This window comes from Coregonus clupeaformis, chromosome 11, assembly GCF_020615455.1.
Source record: "Coregonus clupeaformis isolate EN_2021a chromosome 11, ASM2061545v1, whole genome shotgun sequence".
NCBI lineage: Eukaryota > Metazoa > Chordata > Actinopteri > Salmoniformes > Salmonidae > Coregonus > Coregonus clupeaformis.
This window is the reverse complement of record NC_059202.1, coordinates 19,334,490-19,354,117: the sequence shown is the minus strand read 5'-3', so window position 1 is coordinate 19,354,117 and position 19,628 is coordinate 19,334,490. Positions and strand designations below refer to the sequence as shown.

At 40.5% G+C, this 19,628-nt stretch overlaps 1 protein-coding gene across 1 annotated transcript; it reads right to left on the bottom strand.

The window, feature by feature from the left end:
* Window positions 1–488: 488 nt before the first annotated feature.
* LOC121577243 lies at window positions 489–12,818 on the bottom strand. The gene is made up of 5 exons (XM_041891004.2): window positions 12,635–12,818; window positions 7,761–8,093; window positions 7,242–7,412; window positions 1,723–1,760; window positions 489–1,317 (listed from the first exon to the last, which is right to left on the bottom strand). Exons 1-5 carry the CDS (start codon window positions 12,687–12,689, stop codon window positions 1,117–1,119), a joined length of 798 nt encoding a protein of 265 aa, XP_041746938.1. The 5' UTR covers window positions 12,690–12,818; the 3' UTR covers window positions 489–1,116.
* Window positions 12,819–19,628: the final 6,810 nt, after the last annotated feature.

Genomic DNA, 19,628 nt, shown 5'->3' with positions numbered 1-19,628 from the left:
TATTTGAACATTCAACTCACAGTTTTATCTGCACAAAAACTGCCTATTGCCAGTGATACAATCAAATGAAAATCCTCCAAATCCTCCATGCTTCGAAGCGTCAGCTAAACTGATCGTGTCAAGATTACAGCACTTGATGCACTGCATTTGTCTAGAAAATTGTTACAATAGTAACCATTGAAAGTCTAAAAAACAACATCTGTGAAAGAGCACAATCAGATCAGAATGTAATCCGTGCGAAATGGTCACCTATTTATTAATGCGAAGAATTTCTTAAAACTTGAATTTCCCAGCATACATGTACAGTACCAGTCAAAAGTTTGGACACACCCACTCATTCAAGGGTTTTCCTTTATTTTACTACTTTGAAGAATCTCAAATATGTAAAATATGTTTTAATTTGTTTAACACTTTTTTGGTTACTACATGACTCCATATGTGTTATTTCATAGTTTTGATGTCTTCACTGTTATTCTACAATGTAGAAAATAGTACAAATAAAGAAAAACCCTTGAATGAGTAGGTGTTCTAAAACTTTTGACCGGTCCTGTATCTCAATCATTGTGAATTTCAAACCATTGAGGGATTCAAAAAAAACATCAGTCAAGTAGACTGCGTTTAATGAGAACTTTGTAAAATCTCCCCAGATACTTCTGGTAATCGTAAATAGTGTCAGAGTAAATAAACAACATGACACTCAGTGAAAAAAAACTATAAAGGGTGCATTTATCTGTGCAAACCCTACTGGAAATTTTACACACAATTAATGTTCCATGACTTTATAAGAAAAAATAAAAATAAAAAACATGTTAAAATTCAATTTGTGTTACAGTCAAATGTGTTATTGTGTAATTATTGTATCTACAACATGTTTTTTTTTGTATTTCCAGTAGGGTACAGTCACAGCACAGACACACAGGGAGGTTATATTTTATTAATACGGGACGGGACTATGTGATTTAACGCCTTCAGTATTTCCATTCTTACGGTATCTATCACCTCAGAGTGACACATCAACCGGTTTCAGCATCATTCTCCCAGGACCTGTTCAGAATCTTGATGGCATCCAGTTCAAATTGTGCCACACCGTTTGTATCGTATAGCGTTTCAGTTGACTCACTGTCTCCCATCTGACACCCTTTGTTGTGGGGGAAAGGTGATAGCGGCATATTCCACTGTCTCTGCAGGCCTCACCACTCCTCCCTCCCTCTCCCTCCCATGCCTGTTCCCCTCTCCTCCACTGGGTCTACTATTAAAGTCCAGCACGCCGTACTCCACAGCATACACAGACATGGAGGTGGACGCCTCTCCTGACCCCTGCGAATGTATACAGTATGCGTAAAAAAACACACAAAAAAACAGAACCTTTGCAGTTTATTGGATTTGATCAAATAAATCTGTAAAAATACATTTTAGTAGACACTCTTATCCAGAGTGACTTACAGGAGCAATTAGGGTTAAGTGCCTTGCTCAAGGGCATATCGACAGATTTTTCACCTAGTCGGCTCGGGGATTAGAACCAGCGACCTTTCGGTTACTGGCACAACGCTCTTAACCACTAAGCTACCTGCTGCCCCGGTTTGGTTTGGTTTGGTTTGTTAAAAGTTTTTTTAAAACTTTGTATTAGGAATTTGTCTTATGGTTGTGGCTAAGCAAATGTGTCAAAAGTCTAACAAACCAAATAATGGGATTCTGAGAGACACCACTAGAGCGTGATCTTACCTGTTGCTTGGCCTTGACGTCCTCTTGCTGGTCCCATTCTGTACATAAGATAAATATATTACTGAGCGTCAATCATAGACAAATTATCCTGCATTTTGTCACTTACAGTTGAAGTTGGAAGATTACATACACCTTAGCCAAATACATTTCAACTCTGTTTTTCACAATTCCTGTCATTTCATCCTAGTAAAAATTCCCTGACTTAGGTCAGTTAGGATCACCACTTTATTTTAAGAATGTGAAATGTCAGAATAATAGTAGAGAGAATGATTTATTTCAGCTTTTATTTCTTTCATCACATTCCCAGTGGGTCAGAAGTTTACATACACTCAATTAGTATTTGGTAGCATTGCCTTTAAATTATTTAACTTGGGTCAAACGTTTCGGGTAGCCTTCCACAAGCTTCCCACAATAAGTTGGGTGAATTTTGGCCCATTCCTCCTGACAGAGCTGGTGTAACTGAGTCAGGTTTGTAGGCCTCCTTGCTCGCACACGCTTTTTCAGTTCTGCCCACAAATGTTCTATAGGATTGAGGTCAGGGCTTGGTGATGGCCACTCCAATACCTTGACTTTGTTGTCCTTAAGCCATTTTGCCACAACTTTGGAAGTATGCTTGGGGTCATTGTCCATTTGGAAGACCAATTGCGACCAAGATTTAACTTCCTGACTGATGTCTTGAGATGTTAATTCAATATATCCACAGAATGTTCCTTCCTCATGATGCCATCTATTTCGTGAAGTGCACCATTCGCTCCTGCTGCAAAGCACCCCCACAGCATAATGCTGCCACCCCCGTGTTTCACGGTTGGGATGGTGTTCTTCGGCTTGCAAGCACACCTTTTTCCTCCAAACATAACGATGGTCATTATGGCCAAACAGTTCTATTTTTGTTTCATCAGACCAGAGGACATTTCTCCAAAAAGTACGATCTTTGTCCCCATTTGCAAACCGTAGTCTGGCTTTTTTATGGCGGTTTTGGAGAAGGGGCTTCTTCCTTGCTGAGAGGCCTTTCAGGTTATGTCGATATAGTACTTGTTTTGCTGTGGATATAGATACTTTTGTACCTGTTTCCTCCAGCATCTTCACAAGGTCCTTTGCTGTTGTTCTGGGATTGATTTGCACCTTTCGCACCAAAGTACGTTCATCTCTAGGAGACAGAATGTGTCTCCTTCCTGAGCGGTATGACGGCTGCGTGGTCCCATGGTGTTTATACTTGTGTACTATTGTTTGTACAGGTGAACGTGGTACCTTCAGGCGTTTGGAAATTACTCCCAAGGATGAACCAGACTTGTGGAGGTCTACAATTTTATTTCTGAGGTCTTGGCTGATTTTTTGGGATTTTCCCATGATGTCAAGCAAAGAGGCACTGAGTTTGAAGGTAGGCCTTGAAATACATCCACAGGTACACCTCCAATTGACTCAAATTATGTCAATTAGCCTATCAGAAGCTTCTAAAGCCATGATATAATTTTCTGGAACTTTCCAAGCAGTATAAAGGCACAGTCAACTTAGTGTATGTAAACTTCTGACCCACTGGAATTGTGATACAGTGAATTATAAGTGAAATAATCTGTCTGTAAACAATTGTTGGAAAAATTACTTGTGTCATGCACAAAGTAGATGTCCTAACCGACTTGGCAAAACTATAGTTTGTTAACAATACATTTGTGGAGTGGTTGAAAAATGAGTTTTAATGACTCCAACCTAATTGGATGTAAACTTCCGACTTCAACTGTATCTTGAACTTTCCATTCAGGAACTGCAAGTAACCCAGATCAAGACTATTCTAGAGTATAAAGTTTGTATAATATATGCAAGATTATATAACATCATGGCCTACAGTGTGAAGATTATATAACATCATGGCCTACAGTGTGAAGATTATATAACATCATGGCCTACAGTGTGAAGATTATATAACATCATGGCCTACAGTGTGAAGATTATATAACATCATGGCCTACAGTGTGAAGATTATATAACATCATGGCCTACAGTGTGAAGAGTTGAAGTTGGGAAAAGTTAGTCTATTCATCTCCAAGTATGTTAGTAATCCAGATCATATTTGCAGTGGTGTGGTATCTGCAATCAATCACTTTACTCAGTCAGAGGAGGTCGCTGGATGGAAAGACTTTTCTACTGGTACAGTGAGGGGAAAAAAGTATTTGATCCCCTGCTGATTTTGTACGTTTGCCTACTGACAAAGACATGATCAGTCTATAATTTTAATGGTAGGTTTATTTGAACAGTGAGAGACAGAATAACAACAAAAAAATCCAGAAAAACGCATGTCAAAAATGTTATAAATTAATTTGCATTTTAATGAGGGAATAAGTATTTGACCCCTCTGCAAAACATGACTTAGTACTTGGTGGCAAAACCCTTGTTGGCAATCACAGAGGTCAGATGTTTCTTGTAGTTGGCCACCAGGTTTGCACACATCTCAGGAGGGATTTTGTCCCATTTCTCTTTGCAGATCTTCTCCAAGTCATTAAGGTTTCGAGCCTGACGTTTGGCAACTCGAACCTTCAGCTCCCACCACAGATTTTCTATGGGATTTAGGTCTGGAGACTGGCTAGGCCACTCCAGGACCTTAATGTGCTTCTTCTTGAGCCACTCCTTTGTTGCCTTGGCCGTGTGTTTTGGGTCATTGTCATGCTGGAATACCCATCCACGACCCATTTTCAATGCCCTGGCTGAGGGAAGGAGGTTCTCACCCAAGATTTGATGGTACATAGCCCTGTCCATCGTCCCTTTGATGCGATGAAGTTGTCCTGTCCCCTTAGCAGAAAAACACCCCCAAAGCATAATGTTTCCACCTCCATGTTTGACGGTGGGGATGGTGTTCTTGGGGTCATAGGCAGCATTCCTCCTCCTCCAAACACGGCGAGTTGAGTTGATGCCAAAGAGCTCCATTTTGGTGTCATCTGACCACAACACTTTCACCCAGTTCTCCTCTGAATCATTCAGATGTTCATTGGCAAACTTCAGACGGGCATGTATATGTGCTTTCTTGAGCAGGGGGACCTTGCGGGCGCTGCAGGATTTCAGTCCTTCACGGCGTAGTGTGTTACCAATTGTTTTCTTGGTGACTATGGTCCCAGCTGCCTTGAGATCATTGACAAGATCCTCCCATGTACTTCTGGGCTGATTCCTCACCGATCATTGCAACTCCACGAGGTGAGATCTTGCATGGAGCCCCAGGCCGAGGGAGATTGACAGTTATTTTGTGTTTCTTCCATTTGCGAATAATCGCACCAACTGTTGTCACCTTCTCACCAAGCTGCTTGGCGATGGACTTGTAGCCCATTCCAGCCTTGTGTAGGTCTACAATCTTGTCCCTGACATCCTTGGAGAGCTCTTTGGTCTTGGCCATGGTGGAGAGTTTGGAATCTGATTGATTGATTGCTTCTGTGGACAGGTGTCTTTTATACAGGTAACAAACTGAGATTAGGAGCACTCCTTTTAAGAGTGTGCTCCTAATCTCAGCTCGTTACCTGTATAAAAGACACCTGGGAGCCAGAAATCTTTCTGATTGAGGGGAGGTCAAATACTTATTTCCCTCATTAAAATGCAAATCAATTTATAACATTTTTTTAAATTTGTGACATGCATTTCTCTGGATTTTTTTGTTGTTATTCTGTCTCTCACTGTTCAAATAAACCTACCATTAAAATTATAGACTGATCATTTCTTTGTCAGTGGGCAAACGTACAAAATCAGCAGGGGATCAAACACTTTTTCCCCTCACTGTACATAGCGATGCTTGAGAAGGCATTTGTTGAAGACGTACAGAACATGACATGGGGGGGGACACACACCAGAAAAACACATCAGAGAAACATGATGCTTCTGTTTTGAAGTGGGTCAGGGGAAAAGCAAACGAGACTTTGAGACAGCGTTTGTGAAAACAAACAGTTTGCAATTTTTCTCCCTGTCTCCGTGCTAATCTGTATTCTCTGTGTAGGTGGTTATTTCCTCTGGTTAAGGGAGGCTCATATCAAAGTGCGTGAGTCATGCATGTGAAACTGCGACAGTGGCTCATTCGGAGAGGTGTATTTCACCTCACTAACAAGGTTTCCATCCAACGTTTTTATGAAAATAAAGTACATGTCTGATAAAAAAATGACAGGCCTGATGGAAACTGCAAATTTGTCTGTAAACTTTCCAAATGTCAACAAAATACGCTACAAAAGGCGGGATATTTTTTGTGTCTGTAAAATTAACAATGCAAGAAATGGTGGTGGAAATGCCTTTATGCACAAATGTTGATATAATAACCATCATATTGAAGTAACCTTGGAGTCACACGATGATATGTTGTGTGGTTCTCCCACTACCACTCGGGAAAGCATGCAGTTTATTAGAACCTCTAAAAGTCTAGGGGGGTTCTATGGAATTGTTTTAAGATGGTTATACCATGGATCATTTAGCTATTTGATTTAGTATTTTAGTACTCCTTTAGGTATAAAATTATAATTTTTTTTGGATACAATATAGAATTTGGGCTTTACTACTATAGCCCATGGAAACGCATTGAATAACACATTCATAAATGGCAAAAAAGACAGTCAAAAAATCTATAATAAGGAATAAGGTTTTGAAGTGTCTGTCCTTTATCTAGGAGATATAAGAAAGGCAAGGAAATAGTTAATTTTTTTGGACACATATTTAACCCCTTGTTTTTGTTGGCACAAAACTATCTCCATACTTCCATTCATTTGTATGGGTTACCTTCAGACGAGTCCCATGAAACTTGTGGGGGTCGTAGAGCAAAACGGAGAATGCCATCGTGTTCGTGAGAGTCTCTCCTTTCCACAGTGTGGTCAAATTAGTTTGTAGCTCAGATGTTTTTGTGAGAAGACAGATTTTTGTGGATGTCTCATGGTCTGACAAACACCACTGTAGCTCGGTCACCTTCCACTGCAGATGCGGAAGGCCGACATTGGCGGATGTGGTGAATTGAGATGCAGTCCATGCAAAAAAACAGATATCTCTAGTTTAAACTTATGGATCCTTCCTTTGCACAAAGGTAATCACAATTGTTAACAGCATTTCCCCCAGAAGTAAAACAGGAAATGACAAACTTCCACGAGAGAATTTTACTTTTGGTTAATTAGATTATGCACAGCCTTTTATCCGCAACAAGTCAATTTGATGGAAACACATCTCTGATGGGAAAATGCGCAAACTGTTTTTATGCGGATTTTAGAATATTTGCATGAAAATCTATCACCAATTGGATGGAAACCTAACTACTGATGCTTATAAAAAAAAAACGCAATTGATTTCCGCTCCCTTAAGAATTACTCCATTCATCAGTTTGATCAAGCGAAATTATTTGACTGATTAAGACTGTAACGCTATGTTTCAGATAATAAAGATGGATCTTTGGTCCAGGTGTCGACTTAAGTACAGAAAGAAAGCAGTCGATGGACAAGGACGAAGGCCTTAATCTATCTGGAATTAGAACTACAATAGATACTATGGCTAGGGATAATGATAGGACCCTTCAATACCTGGGCTCCTGTTGTGGGTCCAGCAGAACCAACCAAGCAGTCCCATTAACAGAGCTATGATGGGTACCCCCAAAACAGCAAAGATGATCAGGACAGGAACAGTCCTCCCACTACCACTCGGGAAAGCATGGGTTTCGTCTTCTGCGGCAATAGGGGTGCATGATGGAGATTCTGGAATAGAAAATGGCCTCTTAGATGCGACAGTAAATCACGGTAAAGCAGAGTAGGGTCCAGAACATGTTGTCCAGAACATCAATCTTCAAGGTCAACAATCTTGACCAAAAGCTTTAAAGGTCATTAGTTATCTCATTTAAAACGGTTGCTTGGGTTGGTTTTGCATTTTTAACAGATAGTACTTGTAAACAAGGTTGTACACTTAGCTGGGTTCAATACAGGCTGGAGGGACATTTAAGATAAATAAAAAACATAATGTGACATATCATGGAAACCCTTGTGCTTGACGTTGACTTAGAATAGTTTGAGACATTATACTGTGAAGAGAGCAATCTTATAGCCTACCTGTGGTGTTACCATCCGATTGAAGGATAAGCGACACCTTATTGCTTTTTAGCATGGGAGGATCTCTATTGGTTTGGAACAACGTGATCCAATACGTTCCGTTGTCAACTGATGTCAGATTTCGGATGCAGAAAGAGGCCTTTTTATTCTCAAAGATGCAGCTTTGGCTTTGTGAGCAACAGTTGTGCACACTATGATTACACTCACTGATCTTTTTAGAATCTTTGTAAAGACCAATTGAATAAGCAGATGGTTTGGACATGTTATGAAATGAGAAGTCGATGGTGATCCCATTACCAATGATTCCTACCACTTCCTTTGCCCAGCTATGTCCTGGAAAAGAGAGAGGAAGTCAACAAGTTAGGACATGACCTGATGATTTAGGTACACAAGACGTTTGTTTTTTGACCTGTGACATCTACCTCCACCTGATAGCATAACATACACATATTGTAGATTCATATTGTTATGGGCCTTTAACATCAAGCTGAATGGTTAATTTTAATATATAAAACTATGTTTGTTCTAGTCATTTAGCAGACACTCTTATCCAGAGCAACTTACAGTTAGTGCATTCATGTTAAGATAGCCAAGTGAGACAACTACATATCACAGTCGTAGTAAGTACATTTTTTCTCGATAAATAAGTTATCAGCAAAGTCAGTGCTAGTAGGAAAAGAGAAGTACAATATAACATATAAGAAACATACTTCATCACTGTGCATACAGTATTGTGTATATTTTCTGTATATGTGTCTTTTCCCAGGAACCCAGTTACCAGCTTTCATTGACTAGAGATATGATCCACAAACAAATATTCCTTGGACAAAAATGTATTCACAGGGATTTGAAGAATTAAACAAAGCAATACAATAAGATTTTAGGACCAAAGTGGAAAAAAAATATGAAAGGAAATGGAATGCCTTTTACAGTGCCTTGCAAAAGTACTCATCCCCCTTGGCGTTTTTCCTATTTTGTTGCATTACAACCTGTAATTTAAATGGATTTTTATTTGGATTTCCTGTAATGGACATACACAAAATAGCCCAAATTGGTGAAGTTAAATGGAAAAAATAACTTGTTCCAAAACATTCTACAAAATAAATAACGGAAAAGTGGTGCGGGCACATGTATTCACCCCCTTTGCTATGAAGCCCCTAAATAAGATCTGGTGCAACCAATTACATTCAGAAGTCATTAATCAGACAGGCAACAAAGAGACCAAAGATAACCCTGAAGGAGCTGCAAAGCTCCACAGCGGAGATTTGAGTATCTGTCCATAGGACCATTTAAAGCCGTACACTCCACAGAACTGGGCTTTACGGAAGAGTGGCCTGAAAAAAGCCATTGCTTAAAGAAAAAAATAAGCAAACACGTTTGGTGTTTGCTAAAAGGCATGTGGGAGACTCCCCAAAAATATGGAAGAAGGTACTCTGGTCAGATGAGACTAAAATTGAGCTTTTTGGCCATCAAGGAAAACGCTATGTCTGGCGCAAACCCAACACCTCTCATCACCCAGAGAACACCATCCCCACAGTGAAGCATGGTGGTGGCAGCATCATGCTGTGGGAATGTTTTTTATTGGCAGGGACTGGGAAACTGGTCAGAATTGAAAGAATGATGGATGGCGCTAAATACAGGGAAATTCTTGAGGGAAACCTGTTTCAGTCTTCCAGAGATTTGAGACTGGGATGGAGATTCACCTTCCAGCAGGACAATGACCCTAATCATACTGCTAAAGCAACACTTGAGTGGTTTAAGGGGAAACATTTAAATGTCTTGGAATGGCCTAGTCAAAGCCCAGACCTCAATCCAATTGAGAATCTGTGGTATGACTTAAAGATTGCTGTACACCAGCGGAACCCATCCAACTTGAAGGAGCTGGAGCAGTTTTGCCTTGAAGAATGGGCAAAAATCCCAGTGGCTAGATGTGCTAAGCTTATAGAGACATACCCCAAGAGACTTGCAGCTGTAATTGCTGCAAAAGATGGCTCTACAAAGTATTGACTTTTGGGGGTGAATAGTTATGCACACTCAAGCTTTCTGTATTTTTTGTCTTATTTCTTGTTTGTTTCACAATAAAAAATATTTTAGCATCTTCAAAGTGGTAGGCATGTTGTGTAAATCAAATGAAACAACCCCCCCAAAAAAATCTATTTTAAATCCAGGTTGTAAGGCAACAAAATAGGAAAAATGTCAAGGGGGTGAATACTTTCGCAAGCCACTGTTGAAGGTATGAGAGCTTCAGAAAGTATTCATACCCCTTGACTTATTCCACATTCTGTTGTGTTACAGCCTGAATTCAAAATTGATTGAATTGATTTTTTTTCTCAACCATCTACACACAATACCCCATAATGACAAAGTGAAAACATGCTTTTAGAAATATTGGCACATTTATTTAAAATTAAATACAGAAATATATAATTAACATAAGTATTCACACCCCTGAGTCAATCCATGTTAGAATCCCCTATGGCAGAAATTACAGCTGTGAGTCTGTCTGGATAAGTCTCTAAGACCTTTGCACATCTGAATTGTACAATATTTGCACATTGTTCTTTTTTAAATTCTTCAAGCTCTGTCGAGTTGGTTGTTGATCATTGCTAGGCAGCCATTTCCAAGTATTGCCATGGATTTTCAAGTCAATTTAAGTCAAAACTGTAACTAGGCCACTCAGGAACATTCAATGTCATCTTGGTAAGCAACTCCAGTGTATATTTGGCCTTGTGTTTTAGGTTATTGTCCTACTGAAAGGTGAATTTGTCTCCCAGTGTCTGTTTGGAAAGCAGACTGAACCAGGTTTTACCTGTGCTTAGCTCCATTCCGTTTCTTTTTACACCCCCAAAAAACTCCCGATGACAAGCATACTCATAACATGATGCAGCCACCACCATGCTTGAAAATATGAAGAGTGGTACTACTCAGTGATGTTAAGTTAATTTCTTTGCCACATTTTTTGCAGTTATACTTTATTGCCTTATTGCAAACTGGATGCATGTTTTAGAATATTTGTATTCTGTAAAAGCTTCCTTATTTTCACTCTGTCAATTAGGTTAGTATTGTGGAGTAACTACAATGTTGTTGATCCATCCTCAGTTTTCTGCTATCACAACCATTAAACTCTGTAACTGTTTTAAAGTCGTCATTGACCTCATGGTGAAATCCCTGAGCGGTTTCCTTCCTCTCTGGGAACTGAGTTAGAAAGGATGCCTGTATCTTTGTAGTGACTGAGTATATTGATACACCATCCAAAGTGTAATGAATAACTTCACCATGCTCAAATGGATATTTGCAATAATGCACTAAAGTAATACTGCAAAACATGTCGCAAAGCAATTCAATTTTTGTCCTGAATACAAAGTGTTATGCTTGGGGCAAATCCAATACATCACATTACTGAGTACCACTCTCCATATTTCAAGCATAGTGGTAGCTGCATCATGTTATGGGTATGCTTGTAATTGTTAAGAACTGGGGAATTTTTCAGGATAAAAAGGAAACGGAATGGAGCTAAGCACAGGCAAAATCCTAGAGGAAAACCTTGTTCAGTCTGCTTTTCACCAGACACTGGGAGATTAATTCACCTTTCAGCAGGACAATAACCTAAAACACAAGGCCAAATCTACACCGGAGTTGCTTACCAAGAAGACAGTGAATGTTCCTGAGTGGCCCAGTTAAATGTTTTACTTAAATCTGCTTGAAAATATATGGCAAGACCTGAAAATGGTTGTCTAGCAATGATCAACAACCAATTTGACAGAGCTTGAAGAATTTTGAAAATAATAATGGGAAATGTTGCACAATACAGGTGTGGAAAGCTCTTAGAGATTTACCCAGAAAAACTCACAGATGTAATCGCTGCCAAAGGTAATTTTAACATTTATTAACCCAGGAGGTTGAATACTTATCTAATCAACATATATTAGTGTTATGTTTTTCATTTAAAAAAAAGTTAGATATTTTCTTCCACTTTGACATTACAGAGTGTTTTGTGTAGATCGTTGACAACAAAAAGACAATTAAATTAATTGTAATCCCACTTCATAACACAACAAAATGTGGAAAAAGTCAAGGTGTGTGAATACTTTCGGAAGGCACTGAAATTGTATGTGTGGGGTACAGAGATGAGGTAGTCATGTAAAAATAATGTTTACCACTATTACTGCACACAGAGTGAGTCCATGCAACTTATTATGTGACTTGTTAGGCACATTTTTACTCCTGAATTTATTTAGGTTTGCCATAACAAAGGGGTTGAATACTTATTGACTCAATACATTTCAGCTTTTAATTTTTTATTAATTTGTAAAAATGTCTAAAAACATAAATCCACTTTGACATTATGGGGTATTGTGTGTAGGCCAGTGACACAACATCTCAATTTAATTAATTTTAAATTCAGGCTGTAACACAACAAAATGTGGAAAAAGTAAAGGGGTGTGAATACTTTCTGAAGGCACTGTATATATGCCTACCCCAAATCAAAGAAATACTATCGAAAACTTTTCATTGTCACCTTGTCACATTTTCCACAAGCAAAAAGTTACAAAAAACAGTTAACGTGAATAGAGACATCTGTGGGTTTGAATTCATGGTGAATCTTTAATTACATTGGATTAATTATACAGCCCATACAATCTTGGTTGTTCCGAGACAAACATACTATACATACTCTGTGCTACTCATTGAACCTGTGAGTTCGATGATAAAGAGTTGGGTTACTAAAGTTCCTTTTCTTATAGTTTAAGTCTGAACTCATCACTTTACAGATCAGGAATGTTTTATAAATGATAATTTGATCAGAACATACACAGTCACTGCCATAATAGCGGGCTACATCTACAGTACATAGACAGAGGAAGATGGCCTACCGTTGAGCAGCACAATGAGGATAACCAGTAAGAGAGGCTTTGAGTAGTAGAACATGATACACGAGGACTGGAGCAGAAGAATGGAGATTCTATCCTTGGCTTCTATCCTTGGCCTAAATGATGTGTCTGCCCCGTCTGTCTCCACTCGTCTAAGGCCTGACCTGGTTCCACTTTCCCTCGAACATGAGCTCATAGTAAAGAGAGAAATGCTGACAGGAACTAGCTTGTGCCCACATTTATGTGCAACTTTAAGCACCTCCTGTGAACAAAGGCTTCAAAGGGGTTCTGGGACTTGTGGTGCAGACTTGTGAGTGTCTCAAGCGTGCCAATAAAAGTCAGAATAATGTTTCAGTTAAAGAGATATGCTACTTTTATTTGAGGGTGAACTATGTCAGACATTGTCATACTTCAAAACTGTTTTAGAACCAAAGCCAAGCTCGGTCCATGCCACAGCACCTGTGAGACACTCAAAGTGTAAGAAATGAAGAATGAAATTATTCCAAGACACTTCTGATGTATGAAAATGTATGGCAAGCTTTTATTTTTTGGGATGAAAAGTTTATATGGTTCACCAGCAACAAATGATGAGGGATTAATCATCGTAAAATCACTCCTCTGATCATGAAATGAAGACTCAAAACATATATTTTCATGAGTACCACCTGCATAAACAGTAAGCATGACATTAGATGAGGTATTCAGTTGCCAAAACAGCAGTTTGAAGCTAACTGGAGGCTGTGGGGGGGGGGGGGTTTCTATGAGGACATGTCAGAGAGAGACTTGCCGGTGGTCCACAGTAGTGGAGGAATCAAAACAGTGGCTTTTGTGGTGGTGTCTGTGGTTGTTGGGAGGGCGTCCTCTTCAGCTGTTTGTTGTGGTCCTGCTGACGTCATTCTTCTGAGTGAATCCTACCATCTTCGTGCCACTTTAAACTGAGACCCCAATTGTTAACTGACTGACTTATCAGCAGTCTCTTTATCCTTTTGTACTGTAACAAATGCACTCTCTGGAAACATACCTACTTTGAAGGCCTATTTTTCACGCTCCGGCTTGAAGTTCCCCCTCAGTGCAGATGGGATCTAGTCTGACTACCCATCCACATCAAACCGACCAAACACCACGCCCACTATCATTTCTTCTTCACGATGAATGCATGTAGCAATCGATAGAGCAGCAGAATTAAATTCAGGATGAGTCTTCAGGCAAAATGGGATCAGCTTGCCCTCCCCCAATCCTTACCTCAATAATTTGGGAATAAATGCAAATCTGACCCAAGAAGATCATGTCGTCTAGGGGCAACTTCACCCTGCCTAAACATTTTCACCATCACATGAGGGAACAGGCAAGCTTATCCATTTGCTAAAAGCATTTCTCCCATTTCCGGAGCGGGACATCAGTTTTTGGAAAAATCTGGGAAATTCTACAGTGTATCCGGTCTAAGGCATATGGTCTTTTCTCAATAGAAATGGCGCAAACCAAGAGCAAGTCCTGTTGTAGCGTATGTCTTTGTTCAAATTTGAGAAAGAAAACACGATTCTAAAGCCTCGCACTTTGAGGTCAACCAGGCTGGGCTGGGCTGGCCTTGGTCGAATTGTGTTTCCACTGCCTCCAGAATATATAAATGTCATGTTGTTAGCTAGCCAATGTGACTGTGCAGGTAGCTTTGCGAATGTTGCAAGCTAGATAGAAATTGTAGAAAGTCCTTTGGCTGCAAGATGTGGAAGAAATTGTATTCACCCTCACCACGATGTAACTAATGTTACCCCATACTCTCGATGCCAGCTATTAAAATATTTAACTTGTTAGCTAGCTAAATGGTTAACGTCGTCGATAGGATAATGTATCCTCCACCAAACTTTACAGTTGGCACTATGCATTTGGGCAGGTAGCATTCTCCTGGCATCCGCCAAATCCAGATTCGTCCATCGGACTGCCAGATGGTGAAGCGTGATTCATCACTCCAGAAAAAGGGTTTCTACTGCTCCACAGTCCAATGGCGGTGAGCTTTACACCACTCCAGCCGACGATTGGCATTGCGCATTGTGATCTTAGGCTTGTGTGTGGCTGCTCGGCCATGGAAACCCATTTCATGAAGACCCCTGACGAACAGTTATTGTGCTGACATTGCTTCCAGAGGCAGTTTGGAACTCATTAGTGAGTGTTGCAACCGAGGACAGATGATTTTTACACGCTACGTGCTTCAGCACTCGGTGGTCCCGTTCTGTGAGCTTGTGAGGCCTACCACTTCGCGGCTGAGCCGTTGTTGCTCCTAGACGTTTCCGCTTCAAAATAACAGCACTTACAGTTGACCAGGGCAGCTCTAGCAAGGCAGAAATGTGACGAACTGACTTGCTGGAAAGGTGGCATCCTATGATGGTGCCACATTGAAAGTCACTGAGTTCTTCAGTAAGGCCATTCTACTGCCAATGTTTGTCTATGGAGATTGCATGGCTGTGTGCTCGATTTTATACACCTGTCAGTCCACTAATTTGAAGGGGTGTCCATAATACTTTTGTACAGTATATATAGTGTATCTCTAATCACACACAATTTTGTTCTGGGATTTAGATTGTGCTTTGGGATTCTGACCCTGTCGTCCTCACCCATCACCATTGCACACGTGTAGCAGCCACTGCTCTCTGAAGTCATGCAGTTGCACTGCTCTTCCAGACGGCTCACTTCTCCCAGCTCGGTGTGCCAGTTGTGCCTCCTGTTCACAGCTATACAGAGACAGAACAACGATGGCACAAACCTAAAAGAACTGTGTTTTAACAGTAAATTATAGGTGCAGTTAAAATGTCTAGATTTACCCACAGTAGCTAAAAAAAAAATCACATTCCTTCAGAGAATCATGTACACCCTGGATCAGTGGCGACCCGTCATTCAGGGCAGGTGAGGCAGAGCCCCACCTGTTTTGAGCCCCACCTGTTTAGCTAAAAAAATATATATACACATATACACACATATATATACATATACAGTGCCTTTGGAAAGTATTCAGACCCCTTCCCCTTTTCCACATTTTGTTACGTTACAGCCTTATTCTATAATTGATTAAATACATTTTTAAAAATCCTCATTAATCTACACACAATACCCCATAATGTTAAAGCGAAAACAGGTTGGAGTCCATCTGTGGTAAATTCAATTGATTGGACATGATTTGGAAAGGCACACATCTGTCTATATAAGGTCCCACAGTTGACAGAGCAATGCAGAGCAAAAACCAAGCCATGAGGTCGAAGGAATTGTCCGTTGAGCTCCGAGACAGGATTGTGTCAAGGTGCAGATCTGGGGAAGGGTACCAAAAAAATTCTGTAGAATTGATGGTCCCCAAGAGCACAATGGCCTCCATCATTCTTAACTGGAAGAAGTTTAGAACTACCAAGACTCTTCCTTGGGCTGGCCGCCCGGCCAAACTGAGCAATCGGGGTAGAAGGGCCTTGGTCAGGGAGGTGACCAAGAACCCAATGGTCACTCTGACAGAGCTCCAGAGTTCCTCTGTGGAGATGGGAGAACCTTCCAGAAGGACAACCATCTCTGCAGCACTCCACCAATCAAGCCTTTATGGTAGAGTGACCAGACGGAAGCCACTCCTCAGTAAAAGGCACATGAAAGCCCGCTCGGAGTTTGCCAAAAGGCACCTAAAGGACTCTCAGACCATGAGAAACAAGATTCTCTGGTCTGCTGAAACCAAGATTTAACTATATTTGGCCTGAATGCCAAGCCTCACGTTTGGAGGAAACCTGGCACCATCCCTACGGTGAAGCATGATGGTGTCAGCATCATGCTGTGGGGATGTTTTTCAGCGGAAGGGACTGGGAGACTAGTCAGGATCGAGGGAAAGACGAACAGAGCAAAGTTCAGAGAGATCCTTGATGAAAACCTGCTCCTGAGCGCTCAGGACCTCAGACTGGGGCAAAGGTTCACCTTTCAACAGGAAAATTACCCTAAGCACACAGCCAAGACAACACAGAAGTGGCTTCGGGACATGTCTGAATGTCCTTGAGTGGCCCAGCCAGAGGCCGGACTGGTGATTTAATGGTGCCGGAGAAGATGGCTGCCGTTCTACTATTATGTGAGTTTTTTTGTGTTATTTGTAATTTATTCTGTACATAATGTTTCTGCCACCATCTCTTATGACCAAAAAGAGCTTCTGGATATCAGGACAGCGATTACTCACCTCATATTGGACGAAGATTATTTCTTCAACGAGTCGGATGCAAAGGATATTCTACAGACACCCGACAAGGTTGCAAATGCAAATCAATTTATAACATTTTTGACATGCGTTTTTCTGGATTTTTTTGTTGTTATTCTGTCTCTCACTGTTCAAATAAACCTACCATTAAAATTATAGACTGATCATTTCTTTGTCAGTGGGCAAACGTACAAAATCAGCAGGGGATCAAATACTTTTTTCCCTCACTGTATGTGGCTTTATTAACTAAATATATTTTTTTTTTACATTGTTTGCAAACTGATACAGTCTAAATCGGAGGTTTACATACGCCTTAGCCAAATATATTTAAACTCTGTTTTTCACAATTCCTGACATTTCATCCTAGTAAAAATTCCCTGTCTGTCACGGTTTCGGCAGAGGCTGCCTCTCTTCCTTGCTCGGGCTGGCTTCGGCGGTCGTCGTCTCCGGAGTACTAGCTGCCACCGTTGTATGTTTCGATGTTCGTTTGGTTTTGTCTTGATGTTGTACACCTGTTATCGTTTAGCGTTCATTATTGTCCTATAAGTTCTCGTTGTGTTTGTCATGTGTTGTGTGTGATTGAACTTGCTGTCGTGTATGTCTGTGCTTCGTTCGCTCCTCTGTGTTGGAGAGGTTCTCGCACGTGTTTGTGCGTTATTGTTATTTTGTTTGATTTTACACCTGTGTGCGTAATCGCTCGTATCCAAGCTCTTTTGACTCGTTTTGAGTTTTGGTTCACTAAAGTCTATTGGACTAAGTTCCTGCGTCCTGCGCTTGATTCCTGCACCACACCTTCACAGCACAAATTCTGACACTGTCTTAGGTCAGTTAGGATCACCACTTTATTTTAAGAATGTGAAATGTCAGAATAATAGTAGAGAGAATGATTTATTTCAGCTTTTATTTCTTTCATCACATTCCCAGTGGGTCAGAAGTTTACATACACTCAATTAGTATTTGGTAGCATTGCCTTTAAATTGTTTAACTTGGGTCAAACGTTTCGGGTAGCCTTCCACAAGCTTCCCACAATAAGTTGGGTGAATTTTGGCCCATTCCTCCTGACAGAACTGGTGTAACTGAGTCAGGTTTGTAGGCCTCCTTGCTCGCACACGCTTCTTCAGTTCTGCCCACAAATTTTCTATAGGATTGAGGTCAGGGCTTTGTGATGGCCACTCCAATACCTTGAATTTGTTGTCCTTAAGCCATTTTGCCACAACTTTTGAAGTATGCTTGGGGTCATTGTCCATTTGGAAGACCCATTTGCGACCAAGCTTTAACTTCCTGACTGATGTCTTGAGATGTTGCTTCAATATATCCACATAATTTTCCTTCCTCATGATGCCATCTATTTTGTGAAGTGCACCATTCCCTCCTGCTGCAAAGCACCCCCACAGCATGATGCTGCCACCCCCTGTGCTTCACGGTTGGGATGGTGTTCTTTGGCTTGCAAGGGACCCCCTTTTTCCTCCAAACATACCGATGTTCATTATGGCCAAACAGTTATATTTGTGTTTCATCCGACCAGAAGACATTTCTCCAAAAAGTATGATCTTTGTCCCCATGTGCAGTTGCAAACCGTAGTCTGTATTTTTTTATGGCGGTTTTGGAGCAGTGGCTTCTTCCTTGCTGAGCGGCCTTTCAGGTAATGTCGATATAGGACTCGTTTTACTGTGGATATAGATACTTTTGTACCTGTTTCCTCCAGCATCTTTACAAGGTCCTTTGCTGTTGTTCTGGGATTGATTTGCACTTTTCGCACCAAAGTACGTTGATCTCTAGGATACAGAACGCGTCTCCTTCCAGTGCGGTATGACTGCTGCGTGGTCCCATGGTGTTTATACTTGCGTACTATTGTTTGTGCAGATGAACGTGGTAACTTCAGGCGTTTGGAAATTGCTCACAAGGATGAACAAGACTTGTGGAGGTCTACAATTCTTTTTCTGAGGTCTTGGCTGATTTCTTTAGATTTTCCCATGATGTCAAGCAAAGAGGCACTGAGTTTGAAGGTAGGCCTTGAAATACATCCACAGGTACACCTCCAATTGACTCAAATGATGTCAATTAGCCTATCAGAAGCTTCTAAAGCCATGATATAATTTTCTGGAACTTTCCAAGCTGTATAAAGGCACAGTCAACTTAGTGTATGTAAACTTCTGACCCACTGGAATTGTGATACAGTGAATTATAAGTGAAATAATCTGTCTGTAAACAATTGTCGGAAAAATTACTTGTGACATGCACAAAGTAGATGTCCTAACCGACTTGCCAAAACTACAGTTTGTTAAAAATAAATTTGTGGAGTGGTGGAAAAATGAGTTTTAATGACTGTATGAATGTAAACATCCGACTTCAACTGTACAGTGGGGAAAAAAAGTATTTAGTCAGCCACCAATTGTGCAAGTTCTCCCACTTAAAAAGATGAGAGAGGCCTGTAATTTTCATCATAGGTACACGTCAACTATGACAGACAAAATGAGAAATAAATTTCCAGAAAATCACATAGTAGGATTTTTAATGAATTTATTTGCAAATTATGGTGGAAAATAAGTATTTGGTCAATAACAAAAGTTTCTCAATACTTTGTTATATACCCTTTGTTGGCAATGACACAGGTCAAACGTTTTCTGTAAGTCTTCACAAGGTTTTCACACACTGTTGCTGGTATTTTGGCCCATTCCTCCATGCAGATCTCCTCTAGAGCAGTGATGTTTTGGGGCTGTCGCTGGGCAACACGGACTTTCAACTCCCTCCAAAGATTTTCTATGGGGTTGAGATCTGGAGACTGGCTAGGCC